This window comes from Equus quagga, unplaced genomic scaffold (genome assembly GCF_021613505.1).
Source record: "Equus quagga isolate Etosha38 unplaced genomic scaffold, UCLA_HA_Equagga_1.0 226_RagTag, whole genome shotgun sequence".
Classification (NCBI taxonomy): domain Eukaryota; kingdom Metazoa; phylum Chordata; class Mammalia; order Perissodactyla; family Equidae; genus Equus; species Equus quagga.
Genome location: NW_025799809.1, coordinates 910,030 through 937,597, shown reverse-complemented (window position 1 = coordinate 937,597; position 27,568 = coordinate 910,030). Strand labels below are relative to the sequence as shown.

General features: G+C 39.6%; 1 protein-coding gene across 1 annotated transcript in view; it reads left to right on the top strand.

The window, feature by feature from the left end:
- The first annotated feature begins 3,981 nt into the window (after positions 1 to 3,981).
- Positions 3,982 to 27,568, top strand: part of LOC124233791 (rho-related GTP-binding protein RhoJ) — an 83,478-nt gene continuing 59,891 nt past the window's right edge. Inside the window, exon 1 of the mRNA XM_046650993.1 lies at positions 3,982 to 4,690. Within this exon, the coding sequence (XP_046506949.1) occupies positions 4,447 to 4,690 (244 nt within the window). The 5' untranslated portion in view covers positions 3,982 to 4,446. The remainder of the gene's footprint in view (positions 4,691 to 27,568) is intronic.

The following is a 27,568-nucleotide window of genomic DNA, read 5'->3' as shown; positions in this document are numbered from 1 at the left end:
CTTGGGCCCATATCACTAACCAGTTGAAATAATCATCAAGGATCTTTGTTTGACTCCACCCCATGGCTATTTCCACAAGCTATTCCCTACTCCATGGCCTTGATGGAGGAACAACCCAGCACAGTCTCAACCTCAAACTCCTCCACCTTCCAAAACACACCTCTCCAATCTGGAAGATCAGGGATCAAGGGGAAATTTCCTTCTAAACTATTACCTAACTCCTGATTTTCTGGATAATGGGAAAGTGAAATGTCCCTAGCCTCTGGATTTCTATGGAGGGAGACCAAAAAAAGATAGTCAGATCACCCATAGGACTCTCTTGCTCTGGGATGAAGTTTTGTACTCAGAGTTAAGGTATACAATAGTGAAATGCAGAAGAAACACACACATACACCTTTACCATTACTGGCCAAATCAGCCTCATCTGTCCTAGAACAGAAAGAAGTCCCCATCTGCCCGAGATTTGCAAGTAACCTACTTCTATCAGAATTAAGAGATTTGGCAAAGAAAGAAAAGCCCTCCAAGCAAGAAAAAAAAAGCCATTCTAGAACAATAAGAAGATCATATCCAAGAAAATGTGGCCAATATATGATTATGATATGATATGATATGATATATGATAACATGGGCTATAACCAGAGGCTAAGTGCAGGTAGTCTGACAGATAACAAAAGCAGGTACCTGAGTGTCCCCGATGGCAATGACTCACCCACCTTAGAGAGAGGTTGTTTCAGTCCAGACCTATCCTAGGACAACCTGTTAAGTTTTAGCAGTGCCCTGAATGATCTTGAGGTTTAGGCCCAGTGAGAGATTGGGGTCAGAGCCCCTAGAACTATGCAGCCCCTCCTGCCTCACGCTATACCCACCACCACTGAAGGCTGGACATCGTATTAGCCCCAGAGAGGGCTTTCTCTGGACTGGAGTGACTCGTGACTAGGCTGGGCATCCCAGAATCATAGTGACCACAGCACATCTGACATTCAAAGACTGGAGTCAAAACAGTCTCCTAACTAGAGGCTACTCCAGAATCAGAGTATCTGGTCCAATTGCATGATTTCCCTGTGTGATTCCTAATTTCGAGAATAAAAGAAGGAAAGAAAAGAAGAAGAAAAGTCTGGGCTTTTTTATTAAAGTCATACTAGAACTGGAGGTAATCAGAGGAGTCGGAATTTTATGCAAAAATGCTCAGTTGGCATTTGGGAAAATTCATGTGAGGCCAAAGCTCGGAGGACAGGAGGGAGCCAAGGAATTAAGATCTCCTGGAAAAAGCAAGAAGTATCACCCAACAAGATTTCACCATGTTCTGGTAAGTTTGTGTAAACTTGGTGCTTGAGGTAAACCAAATAATTAATGGCTACGAAACCACCACTCAATCATGCACATGGCCCAAGATCCAAAAGTACAGGCATCTGGTAAAGAATCTTCTAGCAAATGGTCTTCATACCACTGCTCAATTCATACTTATAAACCTTCGGAATTAAAGTATCTTCTTGATCATTCTTCCTGGGCACAATTCTGTGGATTCATTGACTTATAAGAACAATGCTGAATTGTCTTTACTTTTTTCTTAAGATTCTTTTACTCTGGTCCAGATCAAACTTTTAATATTTAAAACAATTCTCACATGGATAACATGATCCATATAATTAGCAGGTTATTAAAACTTTAAAATTTTTTTGCCATTTTCACTAGGGTGTCTCAAACATTTTTCCCTATAATATTCAATTTGGGGGGCAGTAAACAGTGATGAAGCAAGTTCGTCTTGAGAAATATAGCCCACATTCTCAATGGCCATGAACCATCTTTGCGTATAATCCAGTCTGGTAGATGTACCAATCTTTTAAGTTAGAGTAAAGGACTCACACTGGCTACTTCAAGTCTCCTAAATGTCTCAACTTGCAGTTCACATAGCAATCATCAGGGGCTTAAATATCTGTGTCTGATGGTGCAAAGTTTAGGTTATACACAGGTGTAGCAAAATTTCACCTGACCCAATTTCTCAATTTTTTTCTAGGCCAAGTGTTCGGTAGGCTGGTGCATATTTGTAATGTAGGAATACAGGCTGGGCAGTCATGTTTGAGAACTCCGTATTTGAATGGAGCGTTTACTCCACACCACATTTACTGCCTGATCTCAGGGACAAGGCCAAAGTCAGAATTCCCTCAAAGTTCTGCCGATCACATATCATCACGTGCTCAAAGTGGTCTTGCTCATCTTCAGGATGGGGTTCCTGACACTGCCAATCACTCCTTCACCTCCTACAACCTTCATGCTCAAGCATTTTTTCTAAAAGAAAAACAAGTTTTCAAGTTGCAATTTTATTATCACGTATTCCATATGTTTCAAGTAGATTAAATGAAAATAAAACTATATAAATCACATGCAGTCATAGGTGTCTTTAAATCGTTCAGAATGGCAATAAACATAAACAATTCAACTTTCATATTGCTAACTTAACCTCCACGAAACTATCTCTGGATGTCATTTAGGCTATTCAACAATATTTAGCTCTCTCCTTCCTGACATGGTAGGATTATAATTCTGACCCTGTTGAACCTAGCATGGGCATGTGACTTGCTTTGGCCAAGGAATGTGAGCAGAAGTGTCACTTCCAGGAGGAAGCTTTAAGAGCCAATACCACTTCACCACATCAGTTTCTTCCTCTGCCACGGTGATCATCAATATTCTCCATGTGACGGCTCCACCAGCCTAGATCCTTGAATGAAGATGACAAAAATACACAAAATAGATACCGTGTAAGCAATAAATACATGTGTTACTTTAAACCATTGAGCTTTGGGAGTTGTTTGCTACAGCAGCATAACCTACTAGATATACCACAACCTGACTGAGACTCCACTCCTTTATAGGAAAGAAACACTGGGACACTAAGCACAATGGCTAATGTTACTATAATCCAAAGCACAAGAAATTTGGAGATGTATCTATTATACAGCAGCATATAGATGTGGATATATATTTTTTTGATAGCCACTTATGAAACTACTGCTCTCTCATCCCCTCCATAAAATAACCTCCTCAAATCAATTGGATAATCTGAATTGTTAAAAATAAGTGCTCAAAATCTCAAAGAAACGGAACTCCCCCATCAAAAAAGTGCTTGACCCATTTGTCAAAATCATTTACAGAGTACCACTTCTTTTCTAAGACCAAGTACATTAATCAAAGGCAGGGCTTCAAAGGGGCTTCATCTCGAGTGACCCAACAGACAAATAAATTAGCTGCCAAGTGCTCCTTTGTAATTGAAGAGGGCCAGGCTGACCCAAGGGGAGAGGACTAAATCACAAAGAGAACCATCCACGCAAAAGCAGCATTTGGGGACCTGGAACAAACCAATAAAGCTGTCCCACACACTCTCATTTCCAAGAGCGTGAGCCAAGCACATGTGTGTTTATTCACTAATAAGAAGATGCAAACATCCCACATCTGATTGATTTCTTATGTGCTACAACCATAAAAATGTTTGTGTCTGGAATACGCGTTTGCGCATAGCGCTCAAATGTGGCAGCTTGTAAACCGGATCACACGTATTACACCTACGATCTGCAAAAAAGTTTCCCTTCGGAACAATGCAGCTCTGGAAGGTTCTCTTCTTTATTGCAGGGACGGCTTGCTTAAGGTTTCTCATTTAAGTATGTGAGGAACTGTCCATTTTTAATTTACAGAGCTTTTAACTGTGACTCAGTGAGGGATGATGTCATATGTTATCCTACAACGGCTGGTGCGGTTCTCTCTGCTCACTTAAACCATTCCCTCTGTTTCTGTGGCAGACAGTCCTCCCCAGTTTCCATCCTTTCGTCAGCTTCTTCCCAGCCAGCCACAGGCAAACAGCCTCCCCAGCAGTGGATGAAACAGGAAGTCTGACAGCTTGAGTCTGCAGTGGGACCCCTGGTGTTTTCCCACTCCATGTCCTGGCAGCGTTCCCCAGAAGTACAAACACACACACACAGAGCTCCCATTGTTGCAGCCTTCCCCGGCCCACTGATCCTAATATGGAATGCAGCAGGAAACCCATGATTTCCTGACACTCGGCAAGCTGGAGGAAGCAAGGGGAAACTCCATTAAAAAGCTCAGCCTTCCTCCATGTTAGATGTGAAGTGGAAAATGGGGACGATTTAGCAAAATTCCACCGTGTCTTCAGCCGGGGTGGAGAAGCAGGAGAGCAGAGTGAAACCCTCAAGCTGTTGAAATTCCCAGACTTCCAGGAAGCCCGAGAATTTGGTGAAAATGAGGGTTTCTTAACTCAAACTGATAGGGAAAAGGAACAGACCCTTTTACAAATTCTCCCAAGTGTGTGTTACCTTTCTTTACCAGTATGGTAAGCAAGAGGGCATATGCCAGCTGCCTCGGACGAGTCTGTACCATCCCAGGGACTCAAAGTAAGGCAGAGTGATCTGGAGCCTGCTGCTCGCTTCCCGCCGCTTCATGGGCTTCGGGAGAAGCAGGAGAAGCAACAGCAGCAGCACAGTGAGAGCAGCTGGAGCCGCAAGAATGAACTGCAAGGAGGGAAATGACAGCAACTGTGGCTGTGGGGGCAACGAGGAGAAGAAGATGCTGAAGTGCGTGGTGGTGGGGGACGGTGCTGTGGGGAAGACCTGTCTGCTGATGAGCTACGCCAACGACGCCTTCCCAGAGGAGTACGTGCCCACTGTGTTTGACCACTATGCAGGTAAGAAAAGGTGGAATCTGGCCCTGCAAATGGGTGAATGGTGCGGGAGGCGACACCCCAACTTCAGAGGGGCCTGGCTTCTTTCCAATATCAGTTTGGGGTGTGGGCCTGGCAGTAGCATAACATACAACCAAGGACTTTGCTGGAATTGTTAGAACATTTGTACATCAATTTGTATTGTAACACTTTTTTTTTTTTTTTGCTTTTAAATCAAGTGAATAACACTGGGGACATTTCCTGAACTACCCTCTAGGCTTTAGGACCAGAGATTTTATTCAACATTTGCCCGAAGATTCATCACCTTTTTATTGTGAACATTTTAAAATGTAATGTAATTACATCACAATTCTTTTTTACAAAAAAAAAAAAAATCACCTCTAACCACTCAAATGGTGAAAGAAGTGTTCTTGCCACTTTTCATATATTCATCTCATGTCATCTGTAAATGAAAATTCTAAGATTAATAAACAGTGGAACTCATTTTTCTATACAAATTAGTGCTGTATTACTATACTTTTATTTTCCTGGAGTTGTAGATGGAGGGAAAAGTATTACAAAGTTTTAAATATCTGTTAGGTAATCTATATCTTGAATTAAAAGAAACATCTTAAATTGATATGTCTTTAAAAGTAAAAGTAAGGATAAAAGTAAAATTTGAATCATTTTAAAGTATGTGCCGTAAGGAAAAAGTTGGGCAGGAAATATTTTAAAGCATGAAAGTTAAGATAGTGTAGTCACAACTTAATTCTTTCAGTTATATTTGTGGATGTGCTTGTCAGTGTGATAGCTTATCCCAATTTTTCCATTTTGACTCTCACTTTTTTTCTTAATTTCCAAAATAAATCTTACTAAGTTTCTCAAGAACAAGTTCATGAAATTCTTCAAGTTTACCCTAGCCTGGATTTTATAACTTTTTTGAACATAGTGATCAGCTGGGTAAGTGATCAAAGATTTGAGATTTTATAAGAGGAAAATTTCTCTCCCTTCCACCTTGGCTTTGGGTCGGGTTCAGCGAGGGGAAATGGCCCACAGGAAACCTGTGTGAGTGCTGGCTTTGCTGTGTGGCCGCAGAAGGTCCTCTTTCTGTAGGAAGTAGCTTCTTTTCCAGAGCTAAACAATCACCTACGTCCCTCCTCCTCCTGCATTTACTTGATTTATGACAGTATTACACAGCAGAGAGAGAGAACCACAGTAAAAACAGTATCCATTTCCCAGGGGTTTCTATATTTGTAGACATTAAGAACAGGTTTGAATGCTGGCTCCCTTAAGCTTTTCTGAAAATATAATGACTCTGCCCAGGAAAGAAAGTTTTATTGAGAACGGAATAAAGGGAAGAACAGGTAGACTTTCACCTCGAGGGAAAACACTAAGTATACAATTAGGGCGTCTGCAGTTTAAGAAAGTTGCTGGGGTACTAGAGCTGTAAACATCTCAGCCAAAGTTGTCTATTCTGCACCCTCTTTCTGGCTGGAAAGGGAAATTGGCTGGGACCTAATTTCAAAATTTTTAGATCAAAGGTGGAACCCAAAATCTACGAAAGGGAGAGATTTCAAGTGCTTTGAAAATTATGCCTCCCATCCCCATCTACTGGGTGAACCAATTATAGTGTAGTGTCAGGAAGAAAGAGGATAAAACCATCTTTGGAGATAAAGTTAGCCTATAAAAAAAATACCACTAGATTCCACTAGGATCAAATTATTTTATATTTCAATTGTGTACATACTTACTGTTATTTGAGCATCAAAGCATCTTAAAGATTTTGGCTATTCTATGATTTTAGCTCTCAAGAAATCACAGCTACTGAACCCGAAGCAATACTTTGCACATAGTAGGCATTCACAAACATTGCCGCTTTGATTTACACTCTGTACCTTTTTAAGTACACAATCATCTCATGTGCTTTCAGTTAGGTTATAGACGAAATGAAGACACGAGATACAGGAGTCTAGGATCGTAATGTAGTGGACATTTCCATTAGTGGAGGGATCTTCTCCATCAGAAAGACTCTAACTCCTTTTACCACCACCCTCCCCATGTATGAGCTGACCGAAGCTAAAACTTTACACAGTCACATGAGAATCTCCAATCAGTTGTAAAAGAACTAACACTCGCTTCTCCATGTAGAGAAGTACCCAGTATCCAGTCCCTGGGCCCCACTGGCCCATTCTGAAATGACGACCTGCAACTGGTTTCCCGAGTCTTTAGAAAATTGCAGTTGAAGTCAAAGAGAGCCTATCTCTTGAAAAAAGATTTTTCTCTAATAGTTGCCCATCCCAGGAAGGTAGAGAAATAATAGTAAGGATAGAAGTACTACATACTGCTCAAGATGGTGAGCTCTGAAGCCAGACGGCCCAGTTCTAATACTGGCTCTGCCGTTGCTGTGTAGCCTTGAGCAAGTTACTTAAGCTTTCTGTGCGTCAGCTATCACAAATGAAAAAACGGGACAATAGAGGTATTAGGATTGTTTGTGAGAATAAAATAAATTTATACATGTAGTTCTTAAAACAGTGCCTTACACACAATAAGTGTTAGGTACACAGTAGCTATTCTTATTAAAATAAGATCTCTACACTTGCACACAGCTATGAAAGGGGATTAAAATGTAATTAAAATACAAAGAATACAACAAGGAAAAATATAATCCCAAGAGTATTCTCCAAATGGAGCAGGGTGTGATAGAGTGTGTGTATTGTCCTTATAATATAGGAACCATGTGTATTGATACTTGATAAATATGGTATATTAAAAATTGATAACTATGTCTACATGGAGTAATAGTAGTGGGATATTCACTTGGAAGAGGAACTATTATTTTTGCATAAATGATTGTAGAAAAATCAACAATCAGTAGATTTTTTTTGTTTTATGAATCTTAGCTATTTTTCCTTCCTCCCACCTACCAGAATCCAAAAGTGCACCTCCTCTATGTAGCTCTCCTTGACTCCCCAAGGAGAATTCTTTGCTCCATCTTTAACCCATCTCCAGATATGTGTTACCATTTTTAGAACACTCTTCCACCATTGTACAGCAATTCGTCTGTTTCCATCTTTTCCCACTCCCACTGTGCTGGGAGCTCGTGAGGAAACGGTCATGTCTTGCCAAATCCAGTGTTCAATTCTCACCTTACTTGATCTCTCAGAGACTTTTCTTATGGTTTATTGCTATCCTTCTTGAAACACATTCTTCACTTGGTTTCCAGGACACCGCATTCTCCTGGTTTTTATTTCCCTCACAGGTAAATCTCTCTCCATCTCCTCTGCTGCCTTCTCCATCTCTACCCAACCGCTGAATGTTGGCATACCTCAGTCCTCAGCCCCATGATCCTCTTCTCTAGTTACGCTCAGGCCCTGGTTGATTGTATCTAGTCTCATGACTTTATATATTACTTATACATTGACAACTCCCAAATTTATATCTTTACCCCCCAATACCTGCCTGAAACCCAGACTCATATATCTGTCCATTTGGATATCTAATAGGCATCTCAATCTTAACCTGTCCAAAGCAGAGCTTTTTAATTGCCCCAATCTACTCCTCCTCTAGTCTTCTCCATAGAAGTATGTAACCACTATCTTCTACCCAGTTGCTCAGAACAAAAACTGGTATTATCCTGAACTGCTTTCTTCCTTGGACGATACACCTCTCCCTCTCCATTCAAACCGTTAGTTCCTATCCTTTCCTACTACCAATCTGCTCAACATTAAAAATACATCTCAAATCTGATCACATCTCAACACCTCCATTCCCTTCACACTTGTCCAAGCCACCATCCTCTCCCATCCAGACTGCTGTAATTGCCTCTCAATTCCCTGTTTCCTATCTTGCCCCATGTAGTCCAGTTCTTCACACAGCTGGCAGAGGGTCTATCCACAGCCCCAAATCCACCAATTGCTTCCCCTCACACTAAGACTCCACCATTTATCATGCTTTATGAGGCACTCCATTGCTCGGTCCCTGTTAGCTCTCCAACTTCATCTCCTAACACTCTTCTCTTCAGTATTTCTGCTCCAGCTACACCAGCCATCTCGCTATTCCTCAAACACGCCACACACCTTCCTTCCTTAAAGACTTTGCACTTGCTCTTCCACCAGCCTGACACTATTCCCCCAGATCCTCCTCTCCTTCAATTGACCACCTTATTTAAGATATTCACACACACAAACAAACACACATGCACACAGAGTTACATTTTTATTCTGCTACATCTTTCTTTATAACATTTAACACTACCTGACATTATACTTATATCTATTTGCTTACCATTTTTATCCCATACTGGAATGTAAACTCCAGGAAGTCAAGGACTTTGTCTTAGTCACTGCTCTATCCCAAGCTTCTAAAACAGAGCCCAACACATAGTAGACCATCAATAGACAGTCATTGAATAAGTGAACTAGCATGTCTTAATCGTCTTCCTCCCTCTAGTACTTAGGTAATTCCTGGTCCATTAAAAGTGAGGAATAAATGAACAAATTACTGGTTCAATAGATATCTCTTCAGGAATAAACATATAAAAATATTTATTAAATTTATTATACTTTTGAACTATTTTGTTCACACTTTAAATATCATTTTATCTCTACTGAAATTGTAATACAGCATTGAATTTTCTTGACCTAATTGGCCAATGTCACGTCTATTGAATAATGTAAGTCTACAGTTTGTAAATTTTATTTGTGAACAGATGGGATGTACTCAAATTGCTCCATTTGCATTATATTCAAAAACCTACCTAAATCTTGCGTGGCCCACTCAAACACTTTTAGTTCTTATATAAAAAGTATATTCCAAAGCAACCCCAAGATCAACTAAGGGCTAGGGCTAAAAATTGAGGGCAGTGGGATGAAGGTAGAAAAAGCCACTCATGCCTTTTCCAAGTGTGCCTAAGAAGCATCCCTGGGCCCTGCTTCCTACTTCCTTCCAGGTTGACTCAAGTTGTCCTAACAACCTTTAGAGTTTTCCCCACTTACCGTGGAACAACCACATTTCTTCTCCCATCCTATCTTTGTTGCTGTTCTTCTTATTGAGGAAGATTGTCCCTTAGCTAACATCTGTGGCAATCTTCCTCTGTTTCGTATGTGGGACGCCACCACAGCATGGCTGCTGATAGGTGGTGTAGGTTCGTGCCCAGGATCCGAACCCTGGCCACCAAAACAGAGCATGCTGAACTTAACCACTAGGCCATGGGGCTGGCCTCCCATCCTGTCTTTATCTTATCTTTAGCTTTGAGTTTTGCAGCAGGCCTCTCACTAGTAAAGTATTATCAGTTAATGTTTCAAATGACATAAGGATAACACTTCCATTTTGAGTTTGGTTAGAGTGTATTTGAATTAGATTATATCTGTGGTTGTATGATTATGTGCATGGGCATGTAAAATTAGCCCATTCAAGTGGAAACCTGTGTGTAATATACCTCATTCTCCATACCTCATACCTCCGTTTTTTATTCTATCACCCATCCCTCCTAGAGTTTGTCAAAAACCACCTGTGTTTGGAAATTCATTTTAAGTCACTATTTTCAAACTCAGGCTGCCTGTGCAGGAAATTAACACAATTCATGGAAAGGGGGAAAAAATCTAGTTGTTCTGTCAGCAAAGTGAGATGTAAAAGGAACTTGTTTTCACAGAGAGCTGAAAGACAGTTCTAACTTTTTCCACTTAGTTGAATGGTGATCAGCTCAAAGTAGACTCCAACACAATGTTAATAGCAAGAGCAAGGGAGGAAACTAGGTCCAATCCACAGGGGAAAATAACGTAAAAAATAAAGAGTGCATAAAAAAAAAAACCCAGGCCTGTAAAGAGTTGGGACATAGTTTTGCCCGTTTGGGAATATTTACTCAGGAGTTTCTCTTTTGCTCTTTCTGAAGACACTTGAGAGTCCCCAGAGAATGGATGAGATTCTTTTTTTGTAAGCCAAACAGAAACCTAAAGCAACTCTCATGGGACTATGAAATAAATCATTAGGTTTTCAACTTTAGACAAAAATATAAAAGAAGTTTGTGGAAGAAGAGACAAGAATGGGCCAGTTGAATCACTCACTCTGCTCCTTCTAAAAGCAACCATGCTCAAAAGCCCCAAGTCTCATAGGTATCCAACCCCCGATATCTCTTTTTGAGGCAGTGTAATGTGTGTCTGAAGCTTTTTCTGGACTCTTGGAGGCCACACAAAAGGTGCAGTGACAGGAATTATACAGATAGTTACTTCCACGTTCTACATTGTGATGCTTATGGGAGCAAGTACATTCAGAGGCATTGGGAGTGGAAATCACACTCCAAAACCCAGAGCATACTGCAGAGATGATAAAATGTGAGCTGCGTCTCTTAGGAGTAGGAAAGAACAACAAGAAAATTAAGTATCTGTGACAGAGTGACCCAAGAAAGCCATGCTCCCAGGACTGGAAACCGCATCTGCAGTTCATAATCCTCCTGCATTCCAGCTTTAGCTGGTGACAAACCAAGCACTGTGACCAACGGAGGCTTCCGTGGACAGGGTCCCTGTGATCAAGACTTTTAGTTCCACGCAGCCTGGCTCCCTTCACTGTCCAGGCTAGCAAATGCTTCATAAATTTTACTACCTAACTGCCCATTGAGGTTGGGCTTCAGGTAAACAATATTTTATTTCTGAGACAGCTTTTTCAAAATCTGCTCTCTCTCTCTTCTTGTGGGGCAGTTAGCAAATTTGGCTCAGAAATGGTTCAGCACATTGGACGTCTATGTTTTGGGATATAGTTGGCTTATTCTACAAAGGCAGCATGAAGGTGAGCGAAACATAAGGCCTCTCAGGAAAGGACAGGTAAGAAAATTCAACAGAAAGTGTCTCCCTCAATCCTGAACACCGATCGTAAGGGTCTATGGAGGCCCTACTCTCTGTATAACAAAACAGGTTCTGATAAGGCTGAAAACTTAGTTTGCCACAAACAAAGATCCATGCCACCACTTGGGTTAGTTAATAGAATCCAAACAGTAATTTTCTGGGTGTAAGGCAGTCAGGATAAATTCCATCAAGAATTCAACAGGGACCAACCGTGAGTCACAAAGTGGCCTGGCATCATTCCTGAATACTTTCAAGTCTACCAATTTTTTGGATGTGCCCAATTTTCAGGAAACAAAAGGTGCTGATTCATGTGGATTCACCCAGCATTTTATCTGGGTTCACAACACAGCCTTTATTTATGGTGTTCTCCATTCCCGATCTCAGGATGAAATCCATTATGGCCACATGTGATCCTACAAGCAATGTGGTAGTATTAATTATGAAACTCAAATCCCACTAGAATTTGCATTAACACAAATAGCAACAGCTATTCACTGCATAGTCCTTGCTATGATTCACGCATATATGAAATGTTTTCATACATTGATTCATTGCCTCCTCACAATGATCTTATGAGCTGTTATTATTTTCCCAGGTCAAGGCACAAAGATATTCTCCAATTTGCCCAAGTAATTCCTATAATTGAGTGAGTGGAAGTCATGAAACAGTAAGCAATGTAAGTGTATAGGTTTATAACTAATAACATTAATCAAACAGCTGCTGTTAGTCAGGGTATGCTAGCCTGCTATAACAAACAGACCCACACATGTAAGGGATAAACATATTGGCAGGTGTTTCTTGCTACTGTCATGGTCCTGGGCAGGTACTCAAGTCAGTGGGGCTGCTTTCCTCCACGTGGCCATTTAGGGACCAGGGTTCTTTCCATCTTGTGTCTCTGCCATCAACTAAGATCTCATACTCATTTGCATCCAAACAATCTAATGAGAAAGAACGTGGAGAAATTTGAATGTAAAGTTTTGTGCTCTAGGCCTGGAAGTGACAGATGTCATTGCCAGTCACACTCCATAGGGTAAAACTTAGTCACAAGGCCACACTTCACTCTAAGAGAGGCTAGAAAATAAAGTACACCTACTTTCCCCAAGGAGGGAAGAATGGATTTTCATAGAAACTAGCCATCTCTGCCTGCATCACACTTTCCAGCCACCAAATATCCTGGCACACTTTTTCCCACAAGTAAAACAAGCCCACCCTTTTCCCAAGAGGACTGCTAAGAGTCCCATTCTGTCACTACACCAGGTCAAAGTCCAGAGTCTACAGGTGATTCACGGTCCTTTCCATTTGATGGAGATGTAACTTCTTGTGGTTCAATAGATGATTCGTTATCTACCCATATACAAAATCACCCCTTAGACTGTGGTAGCACAGGGATGGGATAACCAAAATATTCAAACCTCTTTCAGAAAAGGGAAGAATGGAAGACACATAGCAATAATAGAATCCTGATGGCAAACACTGGGAAGACCCCCTGCCCAGGCAGGGTCGGGGAAGTTTCTTGAATTGACTCTGATACTATTCTCTAGGAGGAGTTCTTTCGCCCCTTATTCTCAACTTTCCCTGGCTCGGGTCTTCGAGAGGTCCTTCTTCCTCGTCCATTATCCCCCATGACACACATCTGAACTGGGCCTTAGCGGGTATCTGTTTTTTGTAGGCTGCACAACTTTCATAGCCTCTTCTAGCTTGTGCAATTTGGGGGACTCAAGTGTTGTTTTACAGTCATAAGCATATTTAGTCCAAGTTTGGAGTTTCTTTGGAAATACACCTCTCTCAAAAACTTACCAAGTTTCTGGTAAATTCCATTCCAGTATCCACATCCAAGGCCAAAGTGTGTCTTCCTTAGACATACTTCTTAAACATACTTTATTTGTCTGCTTCCTCTAGCCAACGCCTTTTACTCTCAAATTAGCAACAGCTACCTAGAAGTCACGTGAAGCTGTAGGCTTAGATGGGAGGGCAACACCCTAGATTTTATCTTTGACACAGGGACGACTCCCTGTTTAGACAGAGGAATGGACATTTGTTGCTCAAATTCTTTTTTAATTGTATCTTCTATTTATGGAATCCAAAAATAATCAATATCCTGACACTATAAGGCCGTTAATATCTGTGTGCTATCAGTCTCTACTTAAGAAACAACCAATTCAGCTCTTCTCTTCTTGTAGCGCCTTGTTAAACACAGTAACAGTTAATGTACGCTAACATTCTGGCTTTTCTCAATCTTTTTTTTGAGTGCTAGAGATTCGGTAGGACATAGGTTTACCTTCCAAGTTTCACAGACAATAGTTTTACAAAATGTTTTGCCATAGAATAAGATAGATCTTTGTCTTTCTAGCCTGTTCTGTTCTCTTATCACCTGCCATTTAATGGCTACGCCAATAGCACACTTTTTTTAGGTTTTTGAATCATGGCGCCACACTAGATAGGCTAGGATGCTGTAACAAACAGACTCAAATATACAATGATTGAGACCATTAGAATTCTATTTCTTGCTCATATAACAGAGCTGGGCAAGTGTTCAGGTTGGTGAGATGGTTCTGCTCCATGTAGTCGTTCAAGGATCTACTTTGTTCCATCTTGTTACTCTGCTATTGCGTACAGCTTTGTAATGCTCTACTAGACAGCGGAAGAGGAAAGAATATGGAGGAGTTAGGGCAAAGGGGTGGTGTGGGTCAGGTCCACAAGTGGCATCTATTCACATTTCATTGGAGAGAATTTAGATCCTAGGCCACGCACAATTGTAAGAAAGGTTAGCTGTATAACCAAAGAAATGGTGAACAGATTTTAATGGACATTTAGTAAATGTCACCGCAATCACTAAGTTGAAATTTCTTATAACAAATACGATAGACCCATAAACCATATAAATTGCCCTAAGTACTATATTTAATTAGGTGTTTAGTCAACTACATTCAACTACAAATGACGCACTTGTATTTCCCAAATTTGCCTGGTCATCAGAAAAACCTGCTTGTTAAAAATGCAGATTCTTTGGTCCATGCCAAGGCTGCTATACCAGACCCACTAAGAGAAAGAGCTGTAAACATAAATTTCAACAAGAATCCTAGGCATTTCTTCTTAGGTGGAACCTATCAAATTGCCATTTTGTAGTTGAAAACCATTTGGATACCATAAGTTCATATAGTGGTCCATCTAATATAATTTAGTAAGTTCAGAAACTTTTTTTAATGTTATGAAGATGCCTATAAATCAAGTAAAGAGGAACAATTTTGTAGTCAACCATCAATCAATGAAAAGGAATTTAAAAATAGATCGTGGCCGGCGGCACTTAAGTTCGCACGTTCAGCTTCAGCGGCCAGGGTTCGCTGGTTCGGATCTGGGGTGTGGACATGGCACCGCTTGGCAAGCCATGCTGTGGTAGGCGTCCCACATATAAAGTAGAGGAAGATGGGTAGGGATGTTAGCTCAGGGCCAGTCTTCCTCAGCAAAAAGAGGAGGATTGGCAGCAGTTAGCTCAGGGCTAATCTTCCTCAAAAAATAAAAATAAATAAATAAAAATAGATATATGTATAAATCACTTCTTGACTTGGTAATTTCTAACAGGGGGAATTATGTAAAACAGAAGAGACCTTTAAAACCTGTTGGAGGCAGCTAGCAAATTCCTAAATGAGGAACCAGAGCACCCTCAAAAAAGATCTGCTCCCATGGCTGGGATGTAGAGAGACTCTGGAAGGAAGAGCACACTCAATGCTGAGAATCAGAAAGTGTTGGGAGAGGGTTGGTGTGAGGTGGGTTGAGAAGCCTCAGAGACTCAGAGTGCAGATAAGGGGGATTGTAACACAAAGCAGAAAAGAGCGAACAGGGTAACAGGGGCACCCAGCACTGGCGGCTGGGGGAAAAGCTGCGTAAATGTGAACCACCGTTTGCTGAGCCCGCTGTCTGTAAAACAATCATCAGCACGACTGTAAGACCTTTAGAGGGGTCACTGAGGGAAATTAGAGAACACCTACTCTCATGGGAAGAAGCAAAGAAGTCTTAACAAACAGGAAGGAGCCTGGAATCCTCAGGGCGGTTTTGGTGCGGCTCTGTCTTGGACACTATTACTGCTCTTCCATATCCACCCAGCCCTACGGTTATGAAATGAACATAAACATCTGTTTCCCCTCTGCAAATCCTTCTGTTCTTCTTCATGCTTTGACCTAGCATTTGGGGAAAAGGAAGAAAAAACAAAAATGGAAAGTCTCCTGAAATTCAATTTCTCAGAGTCCAAAAAACCTTTTACTTGGGATAGAATCTGATTCCTGAAAGAAATAGCATGTAAATCCCGGGAGAGGCAGAAATTTTGTAACTGAGACTCAGGCCCCCTGATCTGGACAACTGATTGACAAGCTCTCCTGCTAGTGGAGACCAAGCCTTCCTTTGGAGTCTCTCCAGCTGTTTTAATACAAATTAGTAAATCAGGCCTCAGAATGTGATTCCACTTACCAACAAGAGAGAAACAATGCTCCGTGTGGCCTGAACATGATGAACGAGATTGCTTCCTGCTCTTTTTACCATAATTTCTATGGTTTATTAATAAAACTAGCAATTAGCTAATATTAATTAGCTAAGTATTAATATGTATCTAACCCTATGTCACCTTTGCTATCTTCTTTGAGCCTCACATTATCTCTAAGTAGTAAGTATCTTCATTTCATAGACAAGAAATCTGAAACTCAGGGGAGTAACTTGTCCTCTGTCACAGGGCTAGGAAGTGGCTGAACTGGGATACAAACCTCTCAGCTTAAATGTTACCTCCACGGTGAGGCCAGAACACCCTGACTTAATTGGGCTCCCTTTCAAAACCTGTCTGTTTCCTCTATAGTTATTGTCTAATTTGTTTAGTTATTCATTGCTCATCTCCCCCTGGAATGTACACTTCATGAAGGCAGCTTCTTTCTGTCTTGTTTACTTTCATGCTCCCAATACCTGGAGTGAGCCTACAACACAATATATACCCAGAAATGTCTATTGAATGACTGAATGAATAAATAGTTGAATGAACGAATGACATCCACAAGTCTCGCCATCTTAACCACTGCACTGCACTGGAGTCCACACCCTGGGTGAACAGTCGGGATAGTTTTCTTTGTTCAGGTTTCATCCTCTCACATACTGAAAGAATATGTCCTAAGCATGGTAAGCTTACATTCAGAAATAGTGTATTGGCTTTGTTTAAAACTTGTAAAACAGTTTTATTTTTCAAGGAAAGAAATTCCGAAAGGTTTTGCTTCCAAATTTCAAACTTGTGAGTTCTGAGTGACTTAACTAGGAAAAAGGGTTTCCCTAATTATATTAAGGATTGCTGTTATATCTCGGTTTTTGGATGCTATATACTAGAGGCAAAAAGAAAAATTTAATTTCTTAAAGTATGTACTGTATAAGTTTTTTCCAAATAATGAGATTAGTTAAGAGGAAAAACAGTAAGTCAATAATCTCCTTAATGCATACCAGGTGTAATCTCCTAAGAATTATGAATCATGTTTCTAAAACACAACCATTCATTTACTAGAAAGTGTACTAATTTTCAGCTGATATGCTTGTAAGAAATTCAATGAACACATCATACATATTAATAATGGGGCACTTTATACTTATCAAAGTAAGAGTATTGGAAGGAAAATGGCTATGATCTCTCTCCTCTAGATTCTTCTCTGCTCATATTGGATGATCTTGTGCTGTGAGCCCTAAATGCTTCTTTCCACAGTTAAAATGAATTTCATATGACATTTGCAATAGTTCGAGCTGGTAAATAAAAGCCTTAGGAATTTTCAATAGTAAATGTGTTTTTGACCAAATTTTTCAAAAGAGGCAGAGTGAATATTAAATCTTAAATGTCAATATTCAGCACAAACTTTGCGGTAGCGGTTTTACTCCGTTCATTTCATTCGTGTACCCTCCTATTAATTCTCCATACCAACATAAACTCCCTTTTGGAGAAACTGAATCTATCGGGCTGCCCATCAAATCCATTCACTCAAGTTCAGCAAAGATGGAGAAATTCTCATTATCATCCTCAGAATAATGGCTCAATGTATTTGCAGACCAAAGAAATTTTCATCCTTGACATCCTCAAACAATACACTCAGATCTTTCCAACTCCCTTCATAGATATTTGACCTATTCTTTCCCTGTTTCTAGTGGGTAGCTTCTCATGAATTCACTTCAAGTCAATCATGAACAACTCACATTTCAAATCCATAGCCAGTGCACAGCAACTTCAGTAATTTTTTGGTAGGAAGGGGTATCTCGTCAATATTGTTAGGTGCAGTCCTAACACGATGTAGAAGTCTAGACTAAATAATCTTTTAGATCATCTCTATCTTTTTGTGGTATATTTTCCCTTGTTATTAGGGAGATAATATATCCTTAAATTGACAGATTTTTGCTGTTATAGGTCCCTGTGGTTACCACAGTTCACTGTGTCTTACAGTACTGAATACTCTACCATTGTAACAGATATGCTCGTCTTACCAGGATTTAGTATGTAGTAGATTACACATCATCCTGAGTGATTTTTATGTTTCATTCACCTTCTACCAGTTAACACATTAAAAGCTTCTTAAAGGTAGTCCACATCAGCCAAACATCCTATTTCGCATCCTCACCAATTACCACAGATTGAATCCAGTTTCACAAAAGACATTCTATTCCAGGGTAACCTAGAATTCAGGGGATTTTCCTGCTCACAGGAAGAAATCTTAGGCTCCAAGCTATAATCAAACCCCAAAGTACCTACAAGAAATCATGAGTTATTTTGGACACTACTACATCATCATCTAACCTTAAGGATAGTAATTTACACAGTATAAAGAAATTACTTTATATTGTGTCTGTTTATATATTTGGGTGCTAGAGCGATTTCCAAAATTTCAACTGATATCCAAGGGTTAGAACTTACCGTGGTGCAGAAGGAGTGAAAGTAGGTCAGCAACATAGATTAAAAGATGCAAAGCTTTCAAAGCATCCGCACAACATTTGGAAAAACACATTTTATTTACCTTCAATGTCACGGGGAGCTGGTAAATCCATCATAGTTTTCCTATCTGATATTATCACTGCCTCAGCATTTCTATCTTTTACTGTCTCTAGAAGCCTGTTCCCTGTGAACTGAGGAAGAGAATTTCTATTCTACTGACAGAGACACTTAGCTCCACTTTTATAGCCAATATCTGATTACTCCCACAAACCCTGCAATTAAAGCTAAGAGAAAAAGAGCACCAAGTAAAGCAATTTGAGAGTGAGAAGGATCTGCCCACAGAATGATCCATTTGTCCATCAAAAACTTTTGGCATTTTTCTATTTTTGTGTAAATGATATGAAAGATGACATGAGTGGAGCCATATTAAAATAGAGCCAGAGCAGCCATTTAAAGGAAGGGCCTTGCACATCTTGTTTTCTTTATCTTCCAAAATGCATCAAACCACCAAAATTCAAAGAAGTCAGTAAGAACAAGAACACCCTGTCTGTTAGGACTGATGAAATTGGACCTCACTAATGACCAAATCTCTAACCAATCAATGAAGCGCAAGTCTAGCCTTTTGCCTGATGACCAAATGTCAAGCCACTTTATGAAATATAAACCCAGCCTTACCTCATCTAGCATCAATGGACTCTTCTTTAGTAGAACTCAGCTCATCTTTCTCTCGTTCACCCATAAAAGTTCTGAGCCCCTCCCCTGTAATCTGGACACTATTTGGGTTTCTGCCTGAATCTGTGCTCCCTGAATTGCAATTCTTTGATCCCAAATAAATATTTTAACTGGCTTCTGTTTTTGTAAGGTGACAACAAACACCAACAACCTTTAAACAAGGTAAATGAAAATGGTGACTTCAAAGGATTTAATGAATGTTTTTCCCTTTGCATGGTTCTTAAAATCTACTATTGAAAGATTTATGACATACTCACGAAAGAGCATCATAAAAATTGTTTTGTTCTTATTTAGTCTTTTCATGTTCTCCTACTTTTTTAAAGGATCCTAAACTTTCTTCGTTAAGAGTTTTCCTCTCCACTGAAGCACCTCTGTCTGGTGAATCTACATGAAAAGGAAAGCACATCTCCTAAGAGAGAGGCAGTGTATATTAACTTGACTAGCAGCTCCTGAGAAGCCAAATTTCATGCTAATGCTATTTAAATTTTATCTTTTATTAAGGAAAAAATGGTTAAGAAACATTTTAATGGATATGTGAGAATGATAGAAATTCAGTTATGGAAATTACTCTGTGATACAAGAGGAATGAGGAAGGAATGTATGTATCTTCCTTGGTGAATTAACCGGTTATTCAGAAGGAATAATGTAAGTCTACCCCTGAACAATGTCTACCAAATCTATGGAAAGAGAAAATTAAGTAAAATTTTTCTCTGTGATTCTTCAAGGACAAGGTCCTTTCAGCCCCAAATCCTTGGTATTTTTTCCACTAGGATCCATTAGGATCCTTTCTTCAGTACAGACAGTGGTCCTCCTCTATCACTCCCCAAATTTCTGCTTTTTTCTCATTTTAACATCAAGTCTCAGAAACAACAAGATTCTTGTATTCTGGGGATGAAGACAAGCACAGGAAATCGCTGGTCTCTGGAATCCCCAACCACGTAGCTCCATCTCACTCCCCAAAGGGAGGCACTGTTTAAAAGCAGCATCTGCTGGAGTCCTGTTCCATTAAATCAGAGTAGGTACATAAGGTGAGAGAGATGGATGATCTTAGAAAAGATCCAAGTCTTCCCTGAATTATAAAAGATTGTGGTTTTAACTTGACTTCCCAAACTCCTTCCTCCTTCCTGCACACGTCACTCAATGGCTAAAGATATAGAAATTTAAAGGGCAGAACTGGAATTTTTTATTAAAGAATCTGGCATTATGCCCTATCTCTAAATATCTATATTGTTGTGCTCTGTCTCTTGAGGCAATAAGATGCCCCAAGCTTTCCTTCTCTGTTGTCTCTCAGCTGTGTGAATACCCACCTTAAAATAGATGCTCTTATCCCCTCTGCCAGGCTGCTTCTTCTAATGAGGCATGGCTCCTTCCCCCAATCACACATGGGGAGAAGGAGCACTGAGTAATAAATGCTGATTATATTTCTGACACCAGAGAATGGTGATAAAGGATATAGCCCTTTTCCAGCGTCAGGAGCACAATGGATGCCCTAGTGATGAAAATTGCATTATACATCTCCATGGACACACCCAAGAAGATCGTCTTAAACTACAGAACGAGTGATTTAGGTTAGACAGGTTTAAATGTGACATTGCTGTACAATTTCCAAACTGGTTTTGGCATCTTCCCCTTCAAAGGATCTAAGATGATTTCAGTGTGAATGGACCCACTTCTTAATGGGAGCAGCCTGGTATTGTGTTGGGTCTGAATGTCAAGAGAACAAAGGCAAAATAACGCAACTTCTTCAAAAGACATTTTGTTATTCCTTGGTCTCCTCCCCTCTGTGTATCTGGGGAACACAAAGGAACACTAGGAAGAAGAGAAGGAAGAGCATAGAATAGTACCTCCTGCTCTACGCTCACCTTTCATCGTTGAATGACAAGTGACAAGAACCAAGAACGAATAAGAGACGAATTTGGGGCTTGGGGGCAGATGAGTGGAACTTAGGTTTGCTTCTTACTGAATTTAGAGCTGAAAGCCATTTGTGAAAGTGTTCCATCTTGAAAGGACTTTCCCCAAATTTTATCCATACTGTTGAGTACAGCTGAAAAGTAGGAAATTACGGCTAGCCATCTGGAATATTGATTCTAGCAGGACCTGGTCTAAGGAAGCGATCCTATGGTCCTCTCCGTCTCTAGGGCCCCACCCATCCTCTCCACACTGAACTTCCAGCATTGACAGACGGCTCTTCCTTAGTGTTACAGATCTCTTTTCTCACCTCCTTCCAGGTTCTGCATTTATGCATGACATTTTTAACCATTGCCCTACTCTGCCATCGTCCTAGGTGATCCGCAGAGGTGCAGAGAAGAGAGGAGCGACACATCCAGTGAGTTGGTTATTGCCCAATAGCCTCCTTCTATCACCCCAGATCCGTGTCTGGAGGTTACTGTCTGCAGAGTTTCATGGGAAAGTCATGAAATATTCATAAAAGCTAACTTCATACCTATTTTATCAGATAAGTGCTGGCAGCAATGTTTTCAATACGAGCTTTCCAACCTTAAATTTCATGGACACCTCTGGAAGACTGAAATAAGTGCAATCCGACACATTGTTGATCCTACCTCCGTGTGTGTGAGAGACGGAAACCCCAACTCTCTTGGTAGAAAAAGAAGGACATATATTAATATACTCCTCAGGTATTGCCCTTACACAACTCTGCTTTTCCAGGTTAGGATTCAGTCTCATCCCCACAAAATGACTTCAAAATGTTCTGTTCGTTTAAAAAAAAAAAAGATGGTATTATCCATAAAAGCTCTTTAAAAGTTTCTATAGTCTCATTTCATAGTCCAACTTTACTCTACCCTGAGAGCCTCTAAAAACTTCTTGTTGAGCCAGTTTATCAACACTGTCATTCTCTCTAACATGTAATTCTGCATGGAAACCAGGTTCTCAGAAGTAAGCTGTCTTCTTGATAACACAGTGTTGTAGGGGTTCCCAGGCTACTAATCTGTATTAGGCAAACATCCCCAAGGAATCACAAATTATATAATGTAAATGAAAGCATCTTCATGCTGGAAAACACTATCAAATGTTCTTGTTTCTTATTAGTAATAAATCACTTTATTTATTAAATGTTCTACGAGTATAGAATGACATAAGATGTAATTAGCCGCAAGGTTCAGCAAAAGCATAAAACCAAACACATCCTCTTTCCCCGGGACTGCATCTCTAAGAATGCGGTTAATCTGTTTTGTTCCCTCACACATGCATAAGCGATATGGATGTGTGAGAGCCAGAAACAGGGTTCAGAACCAGAGGTCGCTGCTTCGTGTGCTGTAACTCGTGCACACAGCCTGCTTGTTCCTTTTATGGGTGGAAATGCCTCAGAACTATTGGCATGATCTCAGCAGCAGGTGTGGGGAGGGCGTAGAAGGGTCTCCACAGTCCAGATCACCCAGCTGCAGTACCAGAAGAATCCTTTCTAACCAAGCATGTAAATCCATTTTTATGACCTTAAAAAGACTCACAATAAGAACATTTGGATATTAAAACACTCTGTTCCAAAGACATAATTGTATTTGTACTTTTTACTGTTGATGGCATACCTCAAACAATTTATTCCCTAGTGAAAAATCCAGGCCTACCTTATACCAAATTCTCAGAGTAGTTGATAAGTGCAAGTAGTTCCCATGAGGCCAGATCCAGAAGTTCATTGTTTAGAAGATTTCGCTGGTTTCTTTCCTGATTTCCCTAGCTTTCTCTGACTTCTGAAGTTAATGCTCAGCCTTATCCCATACCCCGACCTGGGGGCCTCTGACTAATTCAGTTTGTTTCTCAGCCCAATTTTGGAAGTGACTGAAGTCAATCTCCAAGAAAAGTATTTTCCCCAATTGCATCGACTATCACTTAAACTACCCTTATATAACTATCATTTATACATTTTTAAGCTATAGTTAGAAGTTGACGGAAAATAAAACTTTTCCGTTGGAACAATATAAATTGCCTCTAGCTTTCCAGGAGAGGGTTGTATTTGCTACTAGAGAAAAGAAGATAAATAATTGACTTGTAATAATCTCATCCCTATTCCCACAAGTATTGAAATCTTTTACTTCTCAAGAAATTTCGTCTCTAAAATGTCTATTGAGAGTTTGTGAAAATCAATTTAATATTTTTATGTTTACTTATGTAAAAATAATATTTCATTGGGATGTCTTATGTGAACTATAATTGCATAAATCCAGTTTTCTCCCCTTTCTGAAAACCATCCAAAAGAAAAAATGGAAAACAAAAATGCAAACTATATTTTTAGCAAAACTAAGACATAGATTCCAAAATATTTTGAAAAGGATGCCAAAAACAGCAGAATTCACAAAAGAAACAAAAGAAGAAAGTAGAAAGAAGCTAAGGAGACAGAGCCCAGCGGTAACAGATCTCAAAACTGCCCACTAAAATATGCTTTTTGAAGGTGAAGGACACACCTGGAAGAGAAAAGAACTATATCCCATGTAGTATATAAAAGAGTGCAGAAAAGAGAATAGTCTGAAAGTTTTAGAAGGCTCCATAGACCTGGTTCAGATCACAGAAGCTAAGGACCTCATGAAGAATCATACAGATAAAGCCAGATACAGAAGGGGTTTATTCCAAGTATTTCAGGATAGTTCAACATTAGAAAATCTATTACTAAAATTCATCATATTAATAAGTCTAAAGAGAAAAAAGTATGATCATCTTCATGGAGATTAAAAAAGAATTATAAAAGTTAATCATTAAAATTTGATTTCAATAATAATAATAAAATAGGAAATTGATGGTATGATAGCCTCCCTTTCCTCTATAAATATGTCACCCCACCATCAAGAGGTGCGTTTCTTCCTCAACTCTTGAATCTGGACTGGTCCTGTGACTGCCTTCACCAAGAGAATGAAGAGAAATTTATTTTCTGGTACATCAGAACCCAAGATTTCCTTCCTCTTAGAACCTAACTGTCAATGATGTGAAGTCCAAGCTATATGGAAAGACTGAAATGAGAAGAACTAAGGTACTCTGGAAAAGAGCCCAAGCAGATCTCCAAGACAAATCAACCAAGTCAACACCACTGCCACATGAATGAGTGAGCCTTCTGGGAAGCTCCAACCGAGTCAAGCCCCCAGACAACTTCAGCCCAAGTTGACATAGCATAAAGCAGAAAAACTGCCCAGCCAAGCCCAGTCAACCCACAGAAACATGAGATAATAAAAATGATTATGGTTTTAAGTCACTAAATTTTGATGTGGCTTTATATGCAGCAATAGACAACTTAAACACATCTCTTTGTGTTTGACAACTTAAACGCATATTTTGTTTACATATCTATCCTGTTCCAAGAGCCAGGATCATGCATAATGGGGAAAGACCATAAATATTTCCCCTAAGGTCAGGAATAAGTTATGGGTTCCCATGTTACCATTATTATTCAACATTTTATGGGAGGTACAAGATGCTGCACTTGGATAAGAGAAAAATATTAGAGGTATTAAAAAAAAGGGGTTACTCTCTCTCCTCCATCCATTCTTGTCTCTTTGCTGTTCCTTGAAAGCAAATTTCCCCTTAAGAGATTTTGCTCTTGCTGTTCCCACTACGTGGCAATTATGTCCCTAAAGCCATACGACTGGCTTGCTCACTCCCGTCAGGGATCTAGTCAAATGCCACTTTATCAGAAAGGTCTTCCCAATCACAATATATAATAAGGAACTACTCTCCACTTACCCTGCTTTATTTTTCTGTGGAATTTATCATCACCTAATACATTGCATGCATATATGCGTGCACTCACATACCACATTTCTTTATCGTCCATCTATGGAGACCAGGGGCCATATCTCTAGCATTTGGAAAAATATTTGGCACTCAAATAAATATCTCTTGAGTGAATGAATGAAAAGTTACAAGGGTACAATGCTTTCACTTTCTAGTTATTTTTATATGTCGGTTCTTCCTTAATTCCAACAATTAGTTGTATCCATCTCTACCTTTTTCCTCTGATTTTATGAGTCCTTTATAGTGGATACTAGAGCATTCTTATGAATAAGAAGAGAAAAATTGACCAGTTCCATAATTCAGTGAACCCAACCATCTTGCTGGGTGATGTTAACAGCTAGTCAAATAAATCAAAATTACTGCCTTTACGACATGCCATGCTTGAACTATTGTTTTCCCCAGTTATGTGGGCAAGAAAACTAGTCATGCTTTGGCAAAATTTTATCTTATAGTTATGTTGCACAGCTATGTTATGAATGGATGCACACACATGTAGGGTAGTCAAGAATATGTACTTTGGATCAAATATATCCAAATTAGACACTGAGTTCTGTCATTCAGCGGTAGTTTGATCTTGGCCAAGTCACTTAAATTCTCTAAGCTGTAATTTCTTAATTTGTAAAATGAGGATAGAATAGGACTTGACTCATCCAGGATATATGAGGATTAAGTAAGCAAATGCATCAATATATGTATCAGTGTTGAATAAATGTCAATGGCTTTTGCTATTGTTGTTGTTTTTATTCATGTGGGAGAGATACTTGACCCAACTTCTTTGTCCTTCTGTAACATCTGATCTCATAGACTGTATTTTACCTGACTATGGTCAGTTTCCAACATCCAGGGAAGAGTAAACAACACAAAATGCCCATGGACTAACCCCATATGGATTGATGTCAGTTTGTTTGGTTCATAAGACTTTGAAGTGAGGATGGAAGTTATGAAGTAGATAAATATGAAGTTCTCTTCATAAAGAGAACAGACTGACGGGTCTGAGGCAGTGGATGATATGAAAGGACTTCCTGGGGTGCCTTCTAGATCTATGTTTTATTTTGGGGCAGGGGATGGAAGTAAAACTTCCTCATCCTGTAGGTTTCATCAAACCATTTTCAACTAGAGAGTCATTACTGCTGCTCTCAAGTAAACTCTTACATTCTTGGGCATTCAGACATACTTCCTTCTTTCCTGATGCTTGAAAAGATTAATTTTCACAAGTGCTTAGTAAATTTAAATTCAGGATAGGAAAAGTTGTCTTACTTCCCCAAAACTACATTTTGCTGATACGGCAATCTCAAGAAGGATTTAGACAAAAGCAGAAGGGAGAAAAACATATTAGGGTCCCTGGGAAGTAGATAACCAGGAAAACGAACACAGTCTATTTCTTAGAGCCACTTCATTGAAAGACGTTTGCCAAATATGGAGCCTACAGCTCATGCACAGTCGGTCCCCAGCAGGCAGCTCTTCACTGCAGTCTATATCCAAACTCAATAAACCATAGTTGGTTTAACATTGTCAGATTATTATGTTTCTCATACAACATTGAGAAGCAATAATAAATACAATGTGATTTCCGTAATCATAATAATTGTTTAAATACCTCTATTTTTCAAGTGGTGAGTCTACCCATTTGGTTGTGTGATTAAACAGTTATTATTATCCTGACCCTCTTTCACAATGGAGTTTCCTCCCAACCCCAGCTGAAGGATGGGGAAACAATGAGATTCTTGGTCCTCTTATCTCTTAAGACACACTTTCATGAGTTTTCTCACTTATTCAAAAGATGAGGCCAGTAACCAAAGGACAGCTGAGTCATTCCAAGTTGAGGAAAATGTGAAGATCCTGAAAACTGGGATATAAAAAAGAAATGGGAAAGTTACCTGGGAATTTAAAAACTAGGGTGTTTTGTATTCTCAAATAGTAGTCAAGATCATGACTTTCGAGCTCATACAAAGTGAGACATGAAATAAGTAACTTCTGGCCTAATCTTTACTTTCCTCACTGGTAAGAGAGTTAAATAACCTACCTTGTGGATGTGTTGTAAGGAATAAGTAAACTAAAGTCCATACAGTATTTAACAAGTGCTCAATGCATAGAAATATTGCTACGTATTTTTATGATAATTTAGAAGCAGCATCATTACTGAATAAGTATCTTTCTCTATCTGACCTCTTATACAGCTCTAAGCACCTGTGCCTTCTCTGGAACTCTACAGGCTGCAGAGGGAGACAGTTTCAAGAGATTTCTCCATTTCTCAGCCCATTTCCAATTCCCTGGCTCTAATCATGAGCAAAAGTGAAGCAAGCAGTCAGTGACAAAAGACAGCCTATTGTCTGATTTGGTTTATATGGAATGTCCAGAATAGGCAAATCCATAGAGACAGAAAGTAGATTGGTGGTTTCTAGGGACTGGGGACTGCTAACGAGTACAAAGTTTCTTTTTGGAATGGTAAAAATATTCTAAAATTGATTGTGGTGATGGTTGTACGACTCTGTGATTATACTAAAAAACCATTGAATTGTACACTTTAAATGGATGAATTGTATGGTATGTGAATATATCTCAATTTAAAAAAGCTCTAAAAAAACAATTGGAAACAAAAAAATGAAGATAGTTATATGATCCCTTTGCTTATAAAAGTTAAACTGCAACTGGATAATAGCTAAT